The sequence below is a fragment of the Rissa tridactyla genome, chromosome 17 (genome assembly GCF_028500815.1).
Source record: "Rissa tridactyla isolate bRisTri1 chromosome 17, bRisTri1.patW.cur.20221130, whole genome shotgun sequence".
Lineage (NCBI taxonomy): Eukaryota > Metazoa > Chordata > Aves > Charadriiformes > Laridae > Rissa > Rissa tridactyla.
The window spans coordinates 4,948,417-4,971,638 of record NC_071482.1 but is presented as its reverse complement, the minus strand read 5'-3'; the positions used below and the strand labels follow the sequence as shown (position 1 = coordinate 4,971,638).

The window sequence follows — 23,222 nt, the reverse complement described above, 5'->3', positions numbered from 1 at the left end:
CAGAGCTCTCTCCAGAGTGCGTGAGGGTGTTCATCACGCTCACAGTTCGCACTACAACGGAGATGCCCTACAGGAGTTCAGCAGCAAATTGACGTGAAGGAAGGGAAGCTACTGCTGGAACTCAGCTCCATTTGTCATTTACTCTGACTGCCCCTTGCGCTTGCAGAAAGCTTGCAGAAGTGCTGGAGGCTGTCAGAAAGCATTCCAATACAACGTAATTTTTGAAGGTCAGGTTTTGTGAGATGGCAATTCAGCTGCAATGGACATAAGCAGAGCAGACTCTCACAATTTGTGTATTAGAGATTCCTCTCTGTGTATTTTTACTTTGATTTCCACAGCAGAGCAAAAAACCCAAATCATTCCTTCTCCAATGCTCAGTTCAGTTCTTTTTTAGGGTAGAACACACAGACACAATCAGAAATGACTGCAGGTTATTAATCCCACTTGAGCAGATCTCTGTTCTCTAGCAATTGTCACAGCTCACTAGAAGCAAGTCGTAGCTCATCTTAGATCCTTTGTTTGGACAACAGGAACCCCCTATCTTAGAGCTGAAAAGGACCAGACCTTGAGTATTTATTTCCCTTGGCAAAAGGATTCTGTAATTTAGTCTAAAAATGCTAAGCTGTGCTTCCAGAGTTAAGGACATCAAGTGTCTCAAGGCAACAGAATCTTGCACCCTGCGGGCAATGCACACTATTAAGGAACCACAACAACATGCCTCCTTGGCACCCCAGAGTTGATGAAGGAAGAAAGGGCAGTAGCTCTGTTACTTCAGCAGCCCAAAATAAACGCTCTCCTGCACTCTCAATACTATAGTAACATGACATGTAAATGGAGACTGTATTGGACTGTCCTTTACTGTGTACATCATTCATCTGCAACCTTCAATTTCAGAACAATTCCTATTTACTACAACCATTTAGACAAATAAATAATGTACAGCTATGAGTGACTAATATTCTCTGCTCTTTAGGGGAGCCATGCATTGCTACCTCTCTCAGAGAACGAGCGCTCAGCCCAATTTGGAAAGGGTTCCTTTGGGTTATACGTACGTTCTGGTGTGCTGATTGCGCGGCCCAACACAGTAACATTTCCTTCAGTAGACTGTTGATTCAGGCTTTGAAAGGATACTAGAAATAACAAGGAAATAATTAAGAATGGAAACGTGTTCACTCAGAGACCTCAAGGGCCTGACAATCAGGCTGCGTCAACTAGATCTGGTCGAATGCCAGACCAGTTTGCAGCAAGCTTCCTACCTTGCTTGCTGTCAGCTGTGCCTGATGGAAGCGATTCAGCCGATGAACTTCCTCCGGCACTCTTGCTACGTTGCTTGCTTCTGGCTTCCACTGCTTTCCTGGCAGAGTTCAGGATGGCAAGTGTGTTCAAGGATGCTGGCCTACAGAGCAAGAAACATGACAGAAACAGTAACGTAATGGAGAAGATTATGCTGCAGCACTGGTGACATTCACACCACTAAGTAAGGAATGGATAAGCAAAGCAATAGCCCCGCGGAATATCGTAACTGCTAAGAGAAATGCATACCTGCGACTGAATAATGGCTGTCTCTGAACATTATTAGCACTAGGAGTAGTAAATTCAGAAGGCCCAGAGGAAGGATTTGATCCAGTTGGCAAGGACTGTTTCCCACTTACAGGAGACTGAGCGTTATTATTCCAGCCACCAGAAGGCACATCGCTTTCCAAAGATGGAGGTTGCTACAGAAAACAGGAGAAGAGATTGTATGTCTAACAGTGGATACAAGCGTAGAAAACTCTACAAGATGCTTAGACCTACATGCTGTGTGATTAAGAACGGCCTTTTGTGTGATGGATGTAAAGGGGTGCTAGGGAGAAAGAATTTATTGGTCAAAATTTTAACAAGAAGCGAATAGGAAGTTTTGATGGGATACATATGTCCTAGTTTAGAGGTCTATATATAAAGTGCTCTTTTAAAGTCAGCAGAGAGAGAAAGGTTCTTCCAGGGTAGAAGTCATCTCATCTTAAGGCAGATATCTAAAATAGTTCAGGACAGTTGACCCAAGCACATACTTGTTTCTTTACACTGACTTTAAAGAGGATCTGCATGACTAGAACAGATGTTAAGCTTCCACTCTGTATACACCTAAGGTCAGACAAAATGAACCCTTTTCTTTTTGACCTGTTCATCATCTTTATCACTCTGGGAACAGAGAGTACATACAACACGTAAGCACAGCCAGTGGCAAATTAGACTTGGTTTTACCTTTAAACTAAATTCTTTTTACATTACTTGTTTGCTGCTCCTCTCTGGCTAACGTGTGTTGTTTGTTATCGTTCTAAGCAGATTAACTGACTCTGACACCAAAGTTTCTGTCAGCAAGTGTGAAGAGGTATGAGAACATTACATCACCACCCTGTTACAAGTGCTGTAACAAGGTCCACAGACATGCAGAGCCTGGGTGCGTACACAAACTTTAGCAGAGAAGACAGTACGTGTACAGATTTAATGGCACCAACAACCTCTGCCTGCGCTGCCAAGACCTGCTCTTGGTCTGACTCCTTCTCCCTGGCCAGCTGCTCTTCGTATTTCTTCATATCGTACTCCAGCTCGGCTGCCAGCTGCTTGTCCACAGCAAAGAAGTCTTTGATTTCATTTCGGTAATCTTGCATCATTTCCTGGAGCAATAAGGAATGTTTAAACTTTTTCAGAAATCTCTCCTGACTACTGATTCATGTCTCCATTCAGATCACAGCTGCTTAAGTGCAAAAGGAAATACCAGTTGGTAGAACAGAGGTGTTTTTAACAGACTAAGAGTTTTGATTCCGATTTGTACTTCAGAACATGAAAAAGCTTTCCAGCATTCAAGCTTTCTGCCCACGTTCCACTGAGGAGGCTCACACGTAACACACTGTGAGATCCTTATCTAAAATCCCTCCACCTCCCACATTATTTAACACAGTGGCAGTGTCACAACATCATATGCCTTCTAAATTCCTTCTAAGAGGCTGTTCGTTCCATTACTGGTTTCACATCTAACACGTTAATTCAGGAGAGGAAAAAAAAAATTCAACAAGAAAACACTTCCCCTTACCCGTAGGTAGTTCATAAGATCCCTAAGAGCTGGGATCCTCTTCTGCTCCATCAAAGACTTCAGTGACGTGATGATTGGGATGATATTTTCTATGAAGTTCTTCTTTTGAACCTTTGTTTGAACAAGGCATGAACAGTTACAGGATGCAATAAAAGAGAACCCACTCTGTGGTTAGATGAATGGCCTAAGTGAGAGGAGTTAACGCTCCACAGCAAGGGAATTACCGTAATTAAGCCCGCTCTTATGCCACACACATGTACGTAGGCTTTTAACCTAAATGGTGTCTTTTAAGATACATCACTAATTCAGTCAATTCTCACATTGAAGGCAAATTGCCATAAGGTGCATCAAAAACATCGTTACACTCAAATGTTTTAGCAATAAGAGATGTGTGGAACAAATGGAGCCGAGCACGGCTTCACTGACTTCAAAGGAAATGCATTTCCCATCATTCCAACTGACCCCTCAAGTACAGGCAGCCTTCACAAATTTAGCCTTAATGTTTTGTTTTTACAACACACAGTGCTTCCATGGGTGCCCTCAGATTCGAGCGGGCCTACAGACAGAGCCTGAATACCAGCCTACAGGCATCGCTATGTTACCTCCATAATTTTTGCACAAGTTTCTCTATCACAGCAAGGTAAAATCCCTCCCAGTATGGTGGCCATCTCTCTTCCCACAGCAGATCAAGTGCCATTCACCTGCGAGATGAGCTTTTTTTGTGCCACCTGCATGACAGCGTTGGCCATTGCCATTTCATCTTCATCAGGCTGAACGTCTTCATTGGGTTTTGATCTCATAGTTGAGAGCTTGATTTCTTTGCAGCTAAGGACTGCAAATGTATCCGAGAGCAGCTCACTGGCTTCCAGGTCCAATGGAAGGACGTTATCCACAAAGCACGCTGGAACACGCAGGGAAGAAATAAGCGGTATTTAACTGCAAACAGCAGTGCCAGTAAAGATAACATGGCTGGACTGAGAGCCTAATGGCTTTATATAGTTCTTTGTTTGCCAGATTTTGAAAGACAGACCCTTACCTAGGATGCTGTGGCTGATCTTTGTTGTAATGCTGAACCTCTGCTCATCTGTAAAGTGGTCTAGCAGGAACCTGTAGATACGCATCCTTTTTTCTTTGTTATCTTTTCCCTTCAGAGAGAAGAGATTCTTCGCCCTGTGGTACAGCAGGACATTTTACAAGGGCCAAGTCACGTTATGCAAACTCGCAGAAATAATAAGACTTTAAATCAGCAAGGAATATTTGAATGTCACTTTCAAGACCCATGAACGTGTTAGGATATCACACGCTCCCACAAATTACATGCAGAAGTCCTCCCAGCAGTGTCACGGGGAAGGCAGGATGCTCTTAATTGAACACAGTTTCCCCTAGCTGTTTCCCCCCCACTGCATACATAATTATAAAACGCCATGAGCGCTTTGCTGCAACCAAAAGCCGCACGGCCAGACTGTCCCTCATTTAGCAATACGGAGATACAAATGTGTTCAACTGACCGCACGCTCTGGGGGAACCTGTTGTACTTCTCATGTTTCTCATAGCTATTGAAATGGAAGATGCACTCAATGAAGTGTTGGGAGAACATTCCTGGATTCCTCTTCAGCAAGAGATGGACCAGGCAGAACTCTGCAAACCTGGAAAGGAGGAAAAGAAAGGAAGAATCATCAGGGAGCTTCTAAAAGCCGCCCCTGAAACACAGTGCAGGGTTCACAAGCTGTAAAGCAGGCGGATGGTTTTCCTCTGCTAATTCTCCCTCCATACCACATTTAATTCTTGCCCAGCTCCATCTGGGCTTGAACAAGGATATCAGCTTATTGACTTTAAGCCTTTTTTCATCCAGAGAGACATACGTTTTCAGCATCCCCGATACCACTTCATTTTTCTGCCATTAAAGTAAATAGAGACAGAAATAAATTTGAACTTGAATCCGGGCACAACGCTTTCATTATTTAAATAACTTAAGTTCCAATAAGGCTGAGACACCTACAGCGCTTTGCAAAAAGTTAATCACCAGAAGTCCTGCAAGTCAATCCCAGACTTGAAGAACGTGGTTTTGTCTGGATGCAGTCACTGAATGCAGATGCAAAGAAAAAGCCTCCCAAAGAGCCTTTAACTGCAGCTCTAGGAACATGATGTTGCAATGTCACCATCTACTGGAAAGACATTTTTACATATTAAAAACTCACTGAAGAGAAAAGAAAGCGTGAATATGCACTAGTAAGCAATGACAGGTTGATGGGCCTGGAAACACCCATCTTCAGCTGGACTGTTCCAGGCAGAAGCAAGCAGGAGGGTGTCCAAGCCTCCTCTGCATCCAGCATCCCCACGTCACCTACCATCCTTGGAGAAACCTGCCCTACTCTCATTTCTCACATAACAGAGCAGCTTGAGGCTTCGAAACCTACAAAAACTTCATAAACATGCACTTAAAGCCAGTGTGCATAATTCTTCTTACATGTCAAAGTATTAAAAAATGTGGTAGAAGGCATAAAAGGAGAAGGCATGCCATGTAAGAAAAAAGAGACTATTTAATCCTATTCTTAAAACAAAACCAGCACTCAAGTCAGAGCCTGTTAGAAATCCACAAGGAAGATTTCATAAAGGCTTCTTTCAAAAATTCCTTTTTTCTGGATAACTGAGAGTAAAAAATAGAGCAAAGCTGCATGTTTTGAAGACAGCCAAGAACACACAGCTTGCTCCTTTGGGACCTCCAAATGACTTGGAAAGAGGTTCTACACTCCTTTGGTACCATTGCAGACCCTAAAGCACGAATGAATGAATGAATGAAGAGGTTAATGGGATAATCATCTGCTCTCTCACTGCAATTCTTCTCCACGTGCTGAAGGTGCAAGACCGAGACTGGTTGTGAACATACCTCTTATCTTCAACTCCTTCATTATTTTACAGATGAGTATTTTACCTGGCAATATCTGGATTTGGATCCACCAAGACACTGATGAAACGGAAGAAAAGACAGTCTTTCCATTTCACAAACTCCTCCTGTAAGAAATCGGCAGGCAATAAAAATTCAACCTGAATCAGGAAAAACCCAGTGTGAACCTACAGACTGTCGTCAGGGCAACACAGGAAGTACCTCAGGCAAATGAGCAAGCTATACAACTTCAGCTGGAGGTACACAAAATAAACTCCAAGAAGACAATGTTTTGGAGGATTCTTTAAACAGCATAAATGCCACAGCAGCACGCACTTAGGTTTACTACAGATATCAATAAAAAAGTAGAATCATGAAAAATCTGGTCTCCCATGCCAAGGCACACATGCTCTTCAACACTGTTCTCAGAGCCAAATGCACTCCAAATCTGCCTTGGTTGGCTTCATATGAATGTTTTGAGGGCAAACATCTTCAGCCTGTCAACGTTTACATCTTTAGAACAATAAGCAGAGACAGTAGGAGGAAAAAGGTGCTGTGATGCATGTTAGATTCATTCATATAAGAGTGAAACTGAAGGGAATTCATAGAAAAAAAGAGAAGACCAGAAAAGAGGTAACCGTTGACTAAAAATAATCTCACTATCCAACTGCATTAAGTGTCCTCAATATGATTTCTGCCTAAAAAACGCAGTAACAAAATACATACTTGAAAGTCTTCTTGATTAAGGGTAGATTAATCAAGGTATAAGCAATACACCCACTGGACAGGCTGCCAGTACTCGGCACAACAGAGGTACTTGAAGCTGGTTGTCAGACAGATGCTTAGGACCCCTATTTACCTGCAGAAGGTTGGTAAGCAGGATCAGCGTCTGCTTACGGATGAAGGGATCTGGGTCCTTCAGACACAAGGAAATATTGGGAATGTATCTGTCCACCATGGATGTGTAGCGGATACAGAGGTCACACATAACGATGATAACATTATTGCGAACAGCCACATCATGCGACACCTCCAGTTCTCGAGCTAGAGCTGCAATGCATTTCTTTGCCAGATCCTCATGCTGTAAACACAATTTACCTGTGAAACAGGGGCAAGACTGTCAACGCTGTGAATATATTCTGCTTCCCAACCACCACAGCCCAGCTTACTGCCTCCTTGGAGCCCAATATGAGCCAAGAAAGGAATCAGGAAGTAAACAGGGGAATAAACAAGAAACACATGCTGAAACTTGATGAGCAATCTGCACGATCTCTCAAAGAAATGATACCTCAAGGAGTTCTTCCAAACTCCTCCTAGACCTATAGTGTGGGTCTCCATGCCAAATTCCCTCCCTCAAAGAACTATTTTTGTGTACAGGGTATTATTCAAAGCAGCGAAAAAGAACAGCCCCAGCTGTCATAGGCACAGCAGGGAGACACCCACCTCTAAAAGTATCACTAAACCAACTTAATATAAAACAGCCTGCATTCTAACATTACTTCTCCCTAACTGTTTCTCATCTCTGTACAAAAGTATTAAGCTTCCCAAAGCAGTTAAGGCAGAGTAATACTGTTTATCTGCAAGAGAAGAGACTTTTTCCTAACCACAGAGGTACTACAAAACCAGAACTTCCACTTAACACTCTCTGTAACACCAGAGATGCAGATTGACCAGGCTTCTCTCAAAGCTCCTCTTCATTCATGCCGAGGAGAACAACTACGTGCAGTCATTCTGCTCTAAACAGCACCAAAAGCACCAAGTTTTCTTCATCCTCTGTTGAGCACCTTACTACATCTAGGATGATCCTTCAGCCAGACAGCAACCAACTCCACAGACAAGGACAGTGCTATTCTGAAGGACGCCGCTAATTATTGATCACTATTAAGGCATTAACCACCTCCAGAAGCAGTCACATAGGTGGCAGTATTTTTACGGTTTGTGCGACTTGTTACCATGGATATTTGCATTGCTAAAATCTATGGGCTGAGGCAATGCAAACGTTGAGCACTGTGGCTATCCGTAAGGACTGACACAGCTTGTGAGCAGAACTTTAAGCAGAAAGGGTGGGAACTGGATACACGAGGGCACACTTCTGCTGCAGGATGGCACTTACCTAGAGTAATGAAAGCATGAGCTCTGACCACTGGAGGCATGGCCGATCCTCTGAATTGGGAGAGTGGCTGAGAAGATGGCATTTCCTCAAGATCTGGAGAACTACACACTGGGAAAGAACAGGTCAGGAATGAAAACGTGCTTTTCCGGCAAACAGTGCTGCCTGTAAATTCAAAATTAAAGGCAGTAAGGAGAGAGCCTCACGTTGGTCCTCGTTGACAGAAGAAGCCAGAATGGACTGAATCAAAAGAAAGACGCGTTTCTCCACTTTGGCTGGACACTGCTGTGCAGCCTCACCCAAGATGAAGAGGTGTCTCACCTATGGAGAAAAAGCAACACTGCAGTCACAAGGCAACGGCTGAGCTGTAAATTAAGTCAGCAGGAGTCAGTATGGTACTTCTCCAAAAACAACTTAAAATTCCCTCAGTCCTTTCACGAAGACAGCGGCTAGAGAACAGAAAGTGAAGCTCTGAAACGGAAATGGGCGTGCGTGCGTGTTTAATACGCTATAACCCCCCCAACATGTACTTATAATATTGAAATACTCCTCAAAGCATTCTACATGTTTTACTGACTGATTTCCCAAGCAGCTCATCTAAGAGTGGAAAAGCAAAGAAAAAACATATAATGTTATTAAACAATACATGGGGTATCGTATCCTTAAAGCAATTGCTGACGTATAAAACTGCTGTATGCTCCCAGGCCCGTAAATACCAGATTTCATTACGAGCTTCCACACAAGGCGTGCACAGCAGTATTTTCCTGCGTGAACTTTAGGGAACACCAGTTTCAAGTAGACCTACGTCCTTTCACCAATCTGCGACGAGGAACCAAACTTACCAAGCGATCTTCTTGCAGCTGCTCTGCTCCGTCCTCTTTGAGGACTATATTCGAAATATAGCTTTCACAGGTGGATACTAAATCTCCACACACCTGGTTCAGCAGCTCCTGTTCCATAATTAAACAAAATTAATTTGGTAATTTATTAATTAAACAAAATGTAGCTGTAATATCTGTCCACACTTGAATCCCTAATCTGAAAGTCCTTATATGCTTTTAATAATCTAGGTGCTATTGAAATCAATCAGGCAGTGCCTTAGAGCTTTAAAATTCTTCCTGCACATCAAAGGATGTGTGTGAGTGTCAAAACACCTTGAAGAATCTCGCTTTTAATGATCTACAGGCCTAAGTTTACTTCATTATAGAAATCACACAGATATAAACAAAGAGGGTTTAGGCGACTGTTCCATGTCGACCCAACACATTTGAAGTTGTCTGTATGAATTTTCAAATGTTGTTTGGAAAATGCAGTTCCGTTCAAATGAAAACACAATGGCAAGTTCCAAGGGGTGGAGGGGAAACAAAAAAAAGCTAATTGTCTACCAGATTGTGATGAAAATAAAGCATCATTTCTCTTTTTCTACCATCTAAAACTGGTCACATAAGAAACCAAATACATATACGTATGGCAGCTAAGCTGTGAGAACTGCTAAAGCGACCAACGTACAGGAACATCTGCATTTGGTTTTAAGCCAACATACTGTGATGACTATACCTACACGGGAGAATTTTCTGGCTGTCAATTTAAAGAACCAGAAACCATCAATCCACCCTGGACTCTGAAGCACAGAGTGTGCAGTTTTGCACGCTATTTACTAAACTTAATTGGGATGCCTATCATAAAATAGCTGTCATCAATATTGAAAGAAAAATACAACACATACACAAAGACAGATCATTAGCAAGGGAGACCTGCATCAGTTTTAGCTTCTTTGCAGCTGTGCTTTGGCCAAGATCTCTATTTTACCAGCAAAAGATAGCCCACCTTCTCACTACAGAAGTGGAACAAAGCTATGGCATAAAACAAATGGGGGCAGAAAAGAGAAATGTGCCAATAACGTGCTATTAATTCCCTATTTGGTCCCATGGAAGAGGTCTAGAAAATATGTGCATCTACAGCAGCTCTGGTACAGAATAATCAGAGCTTATAGTATAAACCTACAGCTTCAAACTGGACCAAGCCTGAGAAATAGCTGGTATCACAAAGGCAGAGCAATAGGTCCCCTTTAGGAATTCTGTAAACTTTGATAAAAGCTAAATGCAAGGCATTTCAGGTGGGGAAGAAAAAAATATCCTTGTGAAGAGAGAAGATTCCTTACAAAACCCATCCTTAGCTGCAGGATGGTGTCCAGCACAACTGCAGTAAAGCCAATAAGAGCTGAGCAGAACAGACTCAAGTTGTTGGAGACAGATCCTCTCTGTTCAGTGAGCTAATCAGCCCGCAGACTGGAGACTGAAGCTGCCTTCAAGAGACAGCGCTCCTAAGTGTGAAACAAGCTATTTTAAAAGATGTATTTTAAGTCACACCTGTGCCTCCTCCGGCACATCTGCATACGCGCGGCAGAGCTTCTGCAGAGTTTCTACAGCTGGGCTAATCACCTCCAGGGGACACTGAGAGTCCCTCAGCCAGCACTTGATATTATCTGAAAAGGAGATCACACATGCAAAATGAGCATTTTCTAAGCTTATCGACTGCTTATGGAGCAGAAATAACTGTTAAAATGGGAGGCATGAACCTGCCTCCCCCTCTGCAATTCCTCAGGGCCGCTCACCAATCAGCCTCTCACAGGTGCTTTTAGGGAGATGCTTTGCAACATGACCGATGACACAGAGTATATGTCCTGTAGTATCAATGCTCATGTTCTGCTGCCTGCAAAATAGCAGAGCAGACAAACCAACATTAACGCTAAGGAACAACACCAAATCACAGTAGAAAAATCCTTTCATCTGGGATATGCATTATTAAGGCAGACATGTCAAAGCAAATGAAAACTCAAAAGCTTAAGGTAAGAGTTCATTACTGCACAAATCTGCGGGCCATTTCTTGCCTCCTAGCTGCAGGACCGATTGCCTGAATAAAGAACTGTGATCTAAGCAGCTAAACGGCACTCTGCCCGTGGAAAGACAGCAAGCGCTCACTTGCTTTGTTCTTCCTCTTCACCCCCATCTCTTTCCTGCAGAATGGAGGACAGTGTTCAAAGCACACAGATACCTGCTGACATTGTCCCAGGATTCAATGACTTTGGAATAATCCAGCTTGGGTGAAGAACTGGCCACCTTCGCAAGCAACATCCAAGCCGGTGCAGCGTGCTCCGTTTCCACATGAGACATGACATTATTGATGAAAGTGGAGGTGAACTTATTCTGTCTGGACCACATATGAAAAGCTTTGTTCAAGTAACGGCTAAACGGAAGAAAGAGAAGTAAGTTAAAGGAGGAGTAAACAAAACACTTGGTCTTAGACATTGGCAGTAAAATCCAAGGTCCCTGTCCAGGATACACTGGGCAACACAACAAAGCTGCTATCACTTGGCATTCCCACTACTCAGAATATGTCAGGATTTCTGCTACATATTTTACTAGAAATATTTTCAGTCTTTCAGTTCATATTGTGATACACTACGGACCTGGCATACAAGCATGGATGTAGTGCTGTGTGTCAGTAAGACAGAAGGTCCAACTAATACCGTGACACATCAAGAAAATATAATTTCAGCCATCTGTAACAAAGACCTGCTAGTAGTTGTAGTTTAACACCCATAATGGGACAGGATACAGTAATGTTAAGGCACCATAACTCACTCATTTTTCTATTTATCTCTAGTTACCTACTTCACGTTGAAAGAGTTGTGAGATTTATCAAGCTGCAAGGTACTTTAAGGTCATGAAGAAGAAGGTGCCATGCATCTGCAAATTAGGTTCTAAAATAGCCCAAATTAGAACACTGACAGTTTCACCAATTGGCAAGGCAGCACAACCACTACCTCATCTTCTATTTCTAAGCTCTTATGCCCTGTTGACTAATAAACATACAGCTGTCTTTAGTCAATGTTGTGTCCTTGTCATACTGTGTGTCATCCCATTTCTTCTGCTTCTTCCCACAGCATTCTGCAAAAGGCAGAATAATTCTATTTGTCATAAGACGAGTAACATATTGCACATCAGAATTAATAAAAAGCCATGTTCTTCTTTCTTTATATATCCTCTCTTACTTGTGTCATAGAACACCTCCATTTGACTTAAATATTCATGCTGCTACCAACACATCAAGAACAGCATGCAACATTCCTGTATACGAACACTGGCGTTCCGGGAGGGAGCACAGGTAAAGACACAAAGGAAAACTGCACTCTTCTCACCACCTGCCAGCTTCTCCATGCTCTTCTGTCCCAGGAACTGGCAGAGCAACACAAGCCCCTCACAACACGACAGTTTCCATCTCTAGCAGTAATATGTGCTTGTACTGACTGTTTCAAGCAGAGAATTCAAGTAGCTTAAAAAAAAGCCCCAATAAATTTAATTTCTTGCCCTTGCACAACACACGGCACGTGCCTTTAAACAATATGTAACCTATGATAACTACTGGTCTGTGGCCACACAGCGAACGAGAGTTCTGAGACTATGAACTCATACTCTTATCTTACTCCAGTCAATAGGCAATTTCCTTCTGTAAAGGCAAAGTTGCATATTCTAACAGGATTAAAGGTAAAAAAAAATTTGTCCCTGGATGCTAACATAGTAAATGCAATAAAAACATACAATGTGTTAGACAAAAGGGCTGTTATGGAAAAGCCATCAGAGCCTACAACGAAGGGAAAAATGCACTTACTTTAGCTCCTGGCTTTCTGAAGTCAAGAGGGTAAGGAGATCCCACGCTAGAGCCTGCTTTCCATCTTCACTCCTGAATTTATTATAATGTTTTATATGCTGCAACAAGAGCTGATCAAGGCAATCCAAGGCCTTTTCTTGGACAGAACTTTCAGTGTCCATCACAACAGGCACCACTCCATTTAACCAGGCCTTCTGCACCAGAGCGTTACTGTGCTGCGACTGAGAGAAACACACGTCGTATTAGAAACATTTTAAAATCATTATAGGATCCTATATGCATGGGTAACATCAGCAAAGGCCTAGAAACCTCCAGATTCAGCGACTAACTTTGCAAATAAATTTTAATAAACCCCAGCACGCTGCTCAACCAGCACTGCCATGTGGCAGCACAGGGGACAAGGGACCTTGTATCTCCTTCACACCACGAGGCATTTGATCATATCAATGATCGAGCTGCCTGGTGCTTCTGCTAAACTACTGCAATACTTTGTTTTGAAACCCTATAAATAATTATAACAGTATCACATTAAAGCTGTACAGCAGATGATTTAACACCAACCAAAAAAAAAGCTTTGCTTAATATAAACCCTATGCTTCAAGCCTAAGTTACTAACCCTTCATGAATAAATAGAAGGAAAAATATTGCAGTGCTATCATCTACGCATTACATCTTAGTAAAGTGATTCAGGTTTTTTTTTTTTTAACTTGAGAAGACCAGCAACATAAACATTTTCTCCACGACTGATAAATCAACAGCCAGGAAAATAAACGTTTCCAACAGTTGGAAGCATCCTACATAAATCACAAGTATGTATAAGAACGAGTGACGACTTACAAGTCAAAAGGTGGTAAAAAAAATTAAAACACAGTCATAAAATGATATCCACTGAATGAACAACTGATTTGTCTGTTTCGTCCTTCTTTTAACCCATAGTTTGCTCATCTCGGGTCTACGTAAGAATTCATGATATTTTTTCTCACCATAAGGAGCTCTGTTATAGACTGCAAGGCCTGTTTCCGCACAGAAACAGCAGGGTCCCGGCAGCGGTCTTGAAGAGTGGACAAATCTTCTGCAGTACAAGGGATGACTTTGTGCTTCAGGATGTTCATAAAAACCTAGAAGTCAAATCCCAGCACAACCGTGTAGGGAATACAGGCCATGCGCACTGGGTAGCAAATCAAAAATACAATCTACCCCCTGCCGACTTCAACTAGAGATTAATTTATCTCACCGAGAGTGAAACATCACATTAACAATTTATGAGTACTGGGCACAACCAGAGATGCAGAATGAAACAGAAAGCATCTTTTCAGTCATTCCGATTTTATAACAACATTTGGATAGAGTGAATGTCACAATTTCCCCTTGAAAATAACGTGTCTCTTGTATGAATCACATCTTTTACCTGGTAATAAGGAAGAGGGGATTTTTTTTTTTTTTTTTAAATCAAAAAGCATCAAAACAAAACAATCGTAAAGCCTTGACTTGAGAAGCTCAAATCAGCATGTGAACTGAGTTGGGGTGAAGAGGACTAACAGCGGAAGGCAGTCAACAGCAGACGCCTATTTTGTAAAACACTGAAATTTTCATTGAAGCGTATCTCTTTAAAAGCTAATGATTTCATTAAAAAAAAAAAAAAAGAGCACCAAGCAAAGCAACGCATCCCTCCACAAGAGGCTGGATATAACCTAATCTCTTTGTTAACAAGGTCAAAACAAACTGAGCAGCTAATATGCTTCGGTTTATAAGGAAGTCGCTTAATTGAAATGCCTATTGACATTTGAAAAGAGCCTCTCTTTCCAAATGACGGCATAAGAGAACTCCAGCAAGAGTACTAGAAAAATTTTCCATCATCATGCTCTCATTATTTATTTATCAGAAATTAGCAAGCAAGACCTCTTTAAGGCCTGTAGGCACTCTGCAGGAATAGCAGGAAGCTACAGGTGGGCAAAGTTACATACAGTTCACTACAGTACTACGGCCTAATTATTTATTTTAAGGGCATTCTGGGTAATCACTGAGAACAGGGAAGCCCGCAAAAACACCGTACCTGGAGAGCAGATTTCCTCACATTGGTTTTCTCATCTCCGGCTCTCAGTCTCAACATGGCCATGATTTCTTTTCCTAGCCGAAACCGTGATAAAAAGAAATTAGCCACACCGCCATTTAGCAGCACTAACACACTGAACACCGTGCAGCGGCAAGGAGGAACACAGCTCTGAACAAAACCGAGCGACAATTTGTTGCCCGAGACTTTCAGAGAGGAGGAATGAACAAAGCCCAATAAAAACCCACCCAGAATAACCCAGAATGAGGTATAAGGCAGAGGAAAAAAGAAAAAAAAAACCACAACTGAACACACAGGGCCACAATCAACTACTTCTCACCTTTGGAATCACTCAGAGGGACTACTGACAAGCAATACTGATTTCAAGCATTTTACCAGTGCTTTGAAGGTTTCTATTTATTGCTGTCTGTTAGATTTCTTACAGCATTAAGTAAGAATTCCCAAATACATGCCAAATTTGGAGATCTGTTACTTAGAGCGATTCATGTGGAGATCCACTCTGCTGCCATTAAGAAATAGGATTAGTCACAGGGAGCTAATCAAAAGTAGTTTGAAAATAAATTTTTACTAAAGGAAGAACAGGACTTTGATCCGCGCGCTCTTAATGGGCAGCGAACTGCGATTGCATCTTCCTCCTGATACCAGCTTGACAGAAAAAGCACAGAACATTTTCATTGCAAGATTTTGCCATTAAAATAGTCCAGCTCTTGTGAAAGTGATCAAATCTGCTAAAATAATCACACTTTGCCGAGTGACATTAATTTTACTCACAGTGACATAGAAAAGAGAAAAAAAACCACCAAACCCAAACCACCAACCAAACAGAAAACCCGAGTTCTAAATGGCTGAGAACTATCAAGGGAACATATTGTTTCTATACTGTTGGGCAGTGGTAATTCTTTAGTGCACACTTCGCCCTGCAGATTATCCCTACCCTTCTGATCTGTGCCCTTGTGCATTTAGCACGGTCTGACTATCCTTGGCTAAGATTCATTTCGCTTCTAAAATATGAGCTGTTTGGTCTTCATAGAAGTGCAAAATTAGCGCAGGCGTAAGCCATACACAAGCGTGTGCCAGACAGCTTTGCTAATGCACCTTGACTGAGTCGGAGAGCCCTGTATTTCAGCTATCCTCCTGAGCTCCAGACAGTCCTTTTCCATCCAAGCCTTTTCTTAATTTGTTTTGCCAAGTGTACGCTCTGCTGGGTATCAGACACAAAAGCAGGCATCCTCTGCCACAAGGAGTCCGCAACTAAACAGGGAATACACAATACCTTAAGTGGCCTGGAGGACGTTTCTATCTGAGAGAGCGGATTAACGAAATTTATCAGCGAAATGTTTTAAAAGAAAGCTTTCAATGGAGAAGATTGGAGCCTGGCTCATGGAGATAGGGAGAGAGATCCCATGTGAAGAGCAGCACGAGCCGCATGACAAAGACACAAGCGCAGGACGTGAACCAGCAGAGAACTGAATTGTCAGCAGTTCAGGAGAGGTGAACAGCGAGAACCGAGAGCAGAGATACTGACAGAGGCCTAGAGGTTAGGAAGAAAAGCCTTTACATGGAAGAGGAAAAGAAAGGAAGAGATTCACAGAAGGAACATCCTGGCCACAAAAGCCAGCTTCCACGCTGATTTCATGCTATCAATAAATTAGAACTAGCTGCTTGCCACTCTGCATCAGTCCATTTAACCTCACGCTTTGCTTTCAACTCCAGCCAGTACCTGGTGCTGCAGAGAAGTGAATTCTTCCCGAACATAACAGCGCCAGTCAAAGGTGCTGTGTTTTATGTAGCAAAAATATATTAGTTCTTTGTGCATTGGAGCAAGAGATTTAATTACCCTTAAATTTATGGAGTTGAAGTATTATATCCCACATCAATTACCATCCTTTTTGCAAAGAACAAATTACCTACTTTTCAACAAGTGTTGCCACCACATTAACACAAACGAACATTGGTATTTCAAAATTAAATGTATTTTTCAGACTTGAGTGGAAATAATACTTCTTTATGGCTGGCACTTCCACCCCCTTCATCACCCCTAAGTGTTTTTTAACAGCTCTACAGAAAGCTCTCTCCAGTTTCTTTGAAAAATGGCCAATGAATACACTTCGGAAAGTCTAATTTCAATTAAGGTTTTGAAAAGTTATCTGAAAAGGCTAGTATAATTTTGACGTACCATCAAGCACAGCAGTATCGCTGCTATCTGCCAACTCAATAGTTTTGAAAGTCGGTAAGGTCTTCAGCGGATGTCTGGACATAGCTGAAAGAAAAGTTAAAAGTTTAAGTACAAAAAAGGCATATGTTCAGGCAGCAAGATGGTTCACTGTTAAACAGAGCGCCTCACGCATGCCCTAGGTTTTATACATACGCGTATTTTTAGAAAATGGCATGCCAAGAAAAGACTGAGACTTACTATAAAAGAATAACTCTATACCTTCTGCACTCGCTGTCAAACTCACAGTGTTTGTGTTTGCTTCCAAGATTGTATGGTCAGAAGCTGCCAAAAAGAAATAAAAAAAGAAATCAAATGAAGTATTTTAATTCTGGATATTTTGTCATTCCAAATTTTTTCAGGCAAGTAATCTAACCGTAGGATGCTATGTGCACGCTTCTGAATTGTGCCATCTGGCCTTTACCACACCTGAGGGAGTTCAGAATGCCAATCATGAAAAAACCAACTTAGCAGAAGCAAAAGGCAACTCAAGATTTAATCAACTGTCAGGCAAAAACGCAACTTTTTTTTTTCTTTCAATGAGCAATTTCAGTTGTCTGTAAATATCCTTCAAAGGTACCTCATGGAGGAATCTATTTAGAACTGATACACGAGAATAAATCCCTTCCAAATATAAAGCTTCATGAGTAACAGGACTCATCTATTACTTCTCATTATGACACAACACACAAGGACGCTACGTGCAGATTTTTTAAGTTCCTGACAACTAGTTCTCCTATCTCCCGGTGATCATTCCCCAGAAATGTCAAGAAATATTTTTACTATCTCATTTATCCATAATACTTACAGCTTTGTAATAAACCCTGTATACTCTCCAGGGTAGCAGCAGCTTTCATTTCAAGGCAGTGGGCAAAACTGCTCAAGGCTTTGCTACGGACCACGGATGCTTTGTCCGAACACCGGCCAAACACCATGACCTGTACTAAAAACTTATGCTTTAGAAACTTCTGATGATCCAGAGACAAGGAGCCGTCCAAGTTCCTCTCGGGCACATCCAACAAAGCTAACACTACATCAAGAGCAAACACCCTGTAGGCAATCTGTTTGGAAGGAAAAGCACACAAGGTGCTCTGTTAATGTAAGCAGAGACACAGGCATTGCCGACTCAGTTTACCCGCTTTTAGACATCAGCAACAACAACAATGCTATTCAGCACTGATATCGAACCCTTCATCTTCAAAACACTGCCGTATCTGAACCCTGGAACATCAAGGGGATGTACTTACTTTAGTGTTGCGTGAGTATTTATAGAGCCAAGCGATGAAGTCAGCAAACTCTATACTAGGGAGTTTATTCAGCAAATTCACCAAGGCCTGTGCAGCATAGGTGCGATAATCAGCCTTATCTGGGACCTGAAAAACAAGGGCAATTGCACAGTATGATATTTTGATGGTCTGCTCTAGAAGCCAGAATGGCATTTCAGGGGTTAAGATAAGTATTTTTTTATTTAATGAGGCGATGAGGTCAAATTCAGCAAGGACTGGGAGAACAATCACAGCTTCCCTGGTCACTCCTTCAGCGCTCACCCACAATCACACAGCAAATTCCACAAGGCAAAGGTGGAGCTTAGATTAAACCCAGAGGCAGTATTTCTGCACGGCAGTCTTCAGATAGTTAGCTAGGCAAAGTGCTCACGTAATCCTCATTTGCCTTTACCAAAACAGTGTAAAAGCAACGGCAAATTGTGGAAAAGTCAAAAGTAGGGTACAATAATTTGTGAACGAGGAGGGAAGTGTTCACCCTCAGTCTTCTCCTAGAGTGTGACACTACTTTTAAAATGCCTGAAAACTGCAATAAAGATGAGCACAAAACGCAATCAGGTTGTCAAGAAATCTGCAAATGATTAAAATCTTTTAATTCCTTACAAAGCATTGTGAAAATGGATTTCCTAGCCATTACAGATACTGCAATGTCTCCACACATGAGTTCTTCAGCTTAAAACGCAACAAAGCTTAGCATACCTTGGTACAGATATGTTGCAGCAATATTCGAAGAACAGGAAAAACAACTTCTTTCAGCTCATCTACTACGGAACTGCACAGAAGAAAAACAAGCAGATTTGAATAAGGCTGGTTTTATAACAGAGCAAAAATCAAGTCAAGGACATTCCCTTTGGAATGCATTTCAAAAGTCAGGAAAAGTGCACGTTCTGGAATCACGAGCACTAGTCCAACAGGATACGGTCAGACAGACCTACTTACTGTCTACATTAACCTGGCTTTGCAGGCAGAAAACATTTCTTCCAATACCTTTCTACAAGTAGAAGGTCAATATGAAAAGCTCCTTTCTTCTCAATCTACTTGCTTTGTTATCTGTTACTATGTTGTCTGGGGATCTCTGCACAAATTACGCTTTTCAACAATGTGGATCCCCACACAGGGGAATAACGAACACAGGCAAAATATATCTTTAAGCAGGAGAAAGCAAAGAACTAAGGAGAAACGAGCTCCATGTTACTCTTTTATCTTCTTTACACTACTTTGTAGTAAACTACAAAACCTGAAAAACTGACACAAAGCAAAATACAGAAGGCAGGTCCCTTCCCTTCAGTGCCACTTTTCTGTCAAACAGAACCTTCTTTCCCCTCCGCCAGCAAGTTCAGTAAATTCCCATTACAGACATTTTAATTAAACCTCATTTGCACAAACAGCTTCAAAGTCAGTGCCAGTTTGTCTCATCCCTTTATCAACTGAACAGTAAAGCAAAGGCACGCCAGAAGAAAGCGCAGACACAGCCAGGAAGGGTAGTGCCAGAGCTCTGTACTTCACCTGATGAATTTTATAGCCTGATTCCTGGCACTGATCACAGCCGATGTGATTGCAAGGACCGCGCGTCTGGAACCCGCACCACTTTCCAGCATAAGAATGACATTGAGGATTCGCTGGAAGACACAACGAAGAATCTGGAAAGAAAAGGTTATTTTCAGGTTCATTTCAGTAGCAACCGGAGCCCAAGGATAAGCATTCTGACCAGGTTTATGAATTACTTCTGAACTAAACAAACTTAGATCCAAATAATATCACCTGTCAAAATGTGACCGAATAATTCAAAGAGGACCCATTAATACACATACCATCTTTCCCAGCTGCAATGTTCTCTTACAAGTCCAGTAAGGCCTAAGAAGGGCTTCCTGACAACACCAACCGATCCTCTCCAAAGCAGTGGACTTCAATTCGCCAGACATTTGAAATTTGAGGAAATTCATTGGGTTTTGCATGGAAGACATCTTAAACTAAAGGCATGTTTTTACCACCATGTGCACTTGAATTTTTGGAGCTTCCTCCCTGCCACGCAGTCACGCAGGAGGGGCAGGGGAGATGAGGAAGATCTGAGGAGGAGACCTACGACATCTTCCTGTGATAGCACAAACGTCAACAATTCTGAAACGCCTGTGCTGCCCTGAGAAACCAAGGAGGTTGAAACACACAGGTCTAAGGCTGCTAAAGCTGGGCGGACACTCAGGTATACATCAGGTTAGTGTCTAAGCTCCAGGCTCTCCTGACTAGACAGACACTAATACCCTGTTTTCTAGCTCAGAACTAGTTCAGATGGGCGTACAGAGACTTGCAAACACAGCAGCACAGTCACACCCAAAGTTCAAAAGCCCATCCATAGAAGCAGCACGCAGATAAGTGGGAGATGACAGAGTGTGCTTGCCAATTTAACAGAATAAAAATGTAAAGCTGCAGACACATTTCTGGTAGAACTGGATGTTCCATGATGACAGACTATTCTCTGAATAAGCATCAACCCTGCTCACTATCATCTGCGCATAACACCTCCCCATCATGCTTCACTGCTGCACAACACCATGCCACAGCACGCTACCAAGCAGTGCTGGAGCTCCACCTAGCAGGAAACCACAAAATTCCAGGCAAACGCAGCCACCTGGAATTCTCTTTTTTAAGATAGAGAGATCCAATGCCACTGTAGCTAGCCTCTGCTTTCGATTCATTTGCCCCAAGAGTCACTAGAGCACAGAATTCAATGCACACAAAACATCATGCAAGCCGAAGGAAATAAGGACTGGGGTGGAAAAAAAGCATCTTGCCTCTGACCCAGCAAACACATGCCCAAAAAATAAAACTAATGTAAAAAGTAAAAAACGTCCAAGCAAAAATGACGTGCAGAGAAGGAAAGAAACAGCTACTCATTTTCAATACTGCAGTGAGCATTTTAAAGATTTTGTTCAACTTTTACCTTATCTTCTGGACCATGTAGAGGGGAACACAGTAATCGCAGTCCATGATAGGCCAGCTCGGGAACGTACTTGGCTTTGTTAACATCCCTAAGCAAAAAAGGCAGAGAGACATCTTCATATCTCATCGGAGAAACATTTACTACAACTATTACAACTAAATCTGCTCATTGACTGGAAAACATCCAATATCCACTAGATGTTGTTTACTGTTAGCTAGGTGGAACACGTTCTAATTATCTTTAGGGAAAGAAATCACTGCTTTCATTTTCGCATAAACAGGATAACACATGCATTGAGTGCTTTACTTGTTCAAAGTACCGTTTAAACATTAAGAATTATTTGCTTACATTGCTGCTGAAAACATGAACTCATGTACCACTGGCTCAAAGTTTGTCAGTTCAACAAAGATCTGGAAGGAAACAAAGCCAAGCTTAGCTAATTCAGGTGAGGGGAAGACGTGCATGTCTCCTTGGATGGCTGGGGGTCACACCATAGAGAACTTGAGTCTAACTTTCAAACCACAGTATCTCCCTCGAAGCAGAACATAAGGAGACCCCAAAGCCCACAGGCTCAATACCATGTGCCTTCCCCCTGGCTACAGTGAGGACAGTTTAATCGGGGGACCAATTTAGGAAAGGTAGGACTGCCATCGCTCCTGTGGCCATGGAGTGTTCTGCGTCCACCAAAAGTTTGTGCTGGGGGGATATAAGGTTCCTTGAGTTGAATCTTATTACCTGCAGGCAGTTCTGCACACACTGAGGCTTTTCTTTCAGGGAAAATTTAGGTAGAAGTCTTAAGAAGTTTTTCAAAAGAAGGAAGATTGAGTTGCGAACTTGAAGAAGATCATCCGTTGAAAAGTAAACATTTTCACAATCCTCTTCCTCCTCCTCCTCTTCCAATGTATCTTCCATCTATATTGGCAGAAAAGAGAAAGAGCATCCTGTCCCACAGCACTGGCTGATCTCTTTTGCACATTTTAGCGCTTCACTGAGTTCTCAGGTTAGGTCCTACGTGATTTCACATCCAAAATTCTAAATCTTTTCTTTCAGATTAGTTAACACACTTAACAGTGGGGGAAAAAAAACACAAAAAAAGATGAAAGTTGTATACAAAAAAAAGAAGGCCCCGACACAGCCTGTTCTCATTAGGAAGAGAAAGTCCATCGTAACTGAAAACAATTATCTGAATTCTGACACTTGGGAGAGTCATGTCAAGTAATTCCCTCTGTGCCTACACCCTTCTTCGCTTGCTTGTCATGACCCTGCAGCACCCATCTTCTCTCTGGATTTCTGTTGCGTTAAAAAAAAAAACATATAAATGTTAGAACGAGCAGCTGAGTACAGCTAACCAAAGCATTTAGCCCTTAACTTCCCATCAGTAAGTTGGCAAGGAAACGTAAATGTCATTTGCGAGCTTGAATGTTTCTTGAAGAAGCTGATATATTAATTTTTCCCTCTGCTACTGAGCTTTCTAACAATATGCCACAGACAAATAAGCTGTATTTTTTCTATTAGTCAGCAGCCAGGAAAATGGCTAATGTTGAATCATCAGATCTCTGAAATTCCTAATAATAGGCAGAGGATCAAGAGCAGAGCTGACCTGCTGAATAAAAGGTTAAGAATTAAAAAACAGCAAAAAAGAGGAAAAGTATCACAGTGACCCAGAAGTGAAACAGCTTGCCAATAACTTGCTTATTAATAATAGAGGTTTATATCTGAAGAGATTACACAAACATCTTACATTGCTGTTCCTGCATGGTTTTCCTTTCTTTCTGTTTCTTCGTGCACTGGTCTTGGAGCTTTGAGCGTGCATCTTCTTTCTTTTCCTCATCAGATCTGGTTGTTGAGGCCAACTTTTTGTCAGGGTGTGAAGACATTTATCAAACACCACTTGATGGAACAGCTGGTTAGCTACGCTGCCTGCCCAGAAAAAACAACATCAACCATCTTCCAGACAAAATACAGAGAGCAACAAATCACCTG

At 42.0% G+C, this 23,222-nt stretch overlaps 1 protein-coding gene across 2 annotated transcripts in view; it reads right to left on the bottom strand.

The window, feature by feature from the left end:
- The window catches only part of NCAPD3 (non-SMC condensin II complex subunit D3), a 28,282-nt gene that overhangs the window by 2,861 nt on the left and 2,199 nt on the right, over positions 1 to 23,222 (bottom strand). Inside the window, exons 4-32 of one of the 2 annotated variants that reach the window (XM_054223043.1) lie at positions 22,981 to 23,159; positions 21,975 to 22,151; positions 21,588 to 21,649; positions 21,240 to 21,327; positions 19,808 to 19,941; positions 19,001 to 19,073; positions 18,266 to 18,391; positions 17,827 to 18,079; positions 17,241 to 17,303; positions 16,983 to 17,066; positions 14,789 to 14,862; positions 13,719 to 13,853; positions 12,736 to 12,956; positions 11,119 to 11,310; positions 10,679 to 10,776; positions 10,434 to 10,549; positions 8,907 to 9,014; positions 8,271 to 8,385; positions 8,068 to 8,175; positions 6,814 to 7,052; positions 6,003 to 6,082; positions 4,579 to 4,716; positions 4,107 to 4,240; positions 3,772 to 3,971; positions 3,071 to 3,181; positions 2,499 to 2,654; positions 1,543 to 1,715; positions 1,257 to 1,396; positions 1,053 to 1,130 (exon numbers count right to left, since the gene is read on the bottom strand). In XM_054223043.1, coding sequence (XP_054079018.1) covers positions 1,053 to 1,130; positions 1,257 to 1,396; positions 1,543 to 1,715; positions 2,499 to 2,654; positions 3,071 to 3,181; positions 3,772 to 3,971; positions 4,107 to 4,240; positions 4,579 to 4,716; positions 6,003 to 6,082; positions 6,814 to 7,052; positions 8,068 to 8,175; positions 8,271 to 8,385; positions 8,907 to 9,014; positions 10,434 to 10,549; positions 10,679 to 10,776; positions 11,119 to 11,310; positions 12,736 to 12,956; positions 13,719 to 13,853; positions 14,789 to 14,862; positions 16,983 to 17,066; positions 17,241 to 17,303; positions 17,827 to 18,079; positions 18,266 to 18,391; positions 19,001 to 19,073; positions 19,808 to 19,941; positions 21,240 to 21,327; positions 21,588 to 21,649; positions 21,975 to 22,151; positions 22,981 to 23,159 — 3,855 coding nt within the window. The remainder of the gene's footprint in view (positions 1 to 1,052; positions 1,131 to 1,256; positions 1,397 to 1,542; positions 1,716 to 2,498; positions 2,655 to 3,070; positions 3,182 to 3,771; positions 3,972 to 4,106; positions 4,241 to 4,578; positions 4,717 to 6,002; positions 6,083 to 6,813; positions 7,053 to 8,067; positions 8,176 to 8,270; positions 8,386 to 8,906; positions 9,015 to 10,433; positions 10,550 to 10,678; positions 10,777 to 11,118; positions 11,311 to 12,735; positions 12,957 to 13,718; positions 13,854 to 14,788; positions 14,863 to 16,982; positions 17,067 to 17,240; positions 17,304 to 17,826; positions 18,080 to 18,265; positions 18,392 to 19,000; positions 19,074 to 19,807; positions 19,942 to 21,239; positions 21,328 to 21,587; positions 21,650 to 21,974; positions 22,152 to 22,980; positions 23,160 to 23,222) is intronic. The other variant, XM_054223044.1, reaches the window with a different exon arrangement.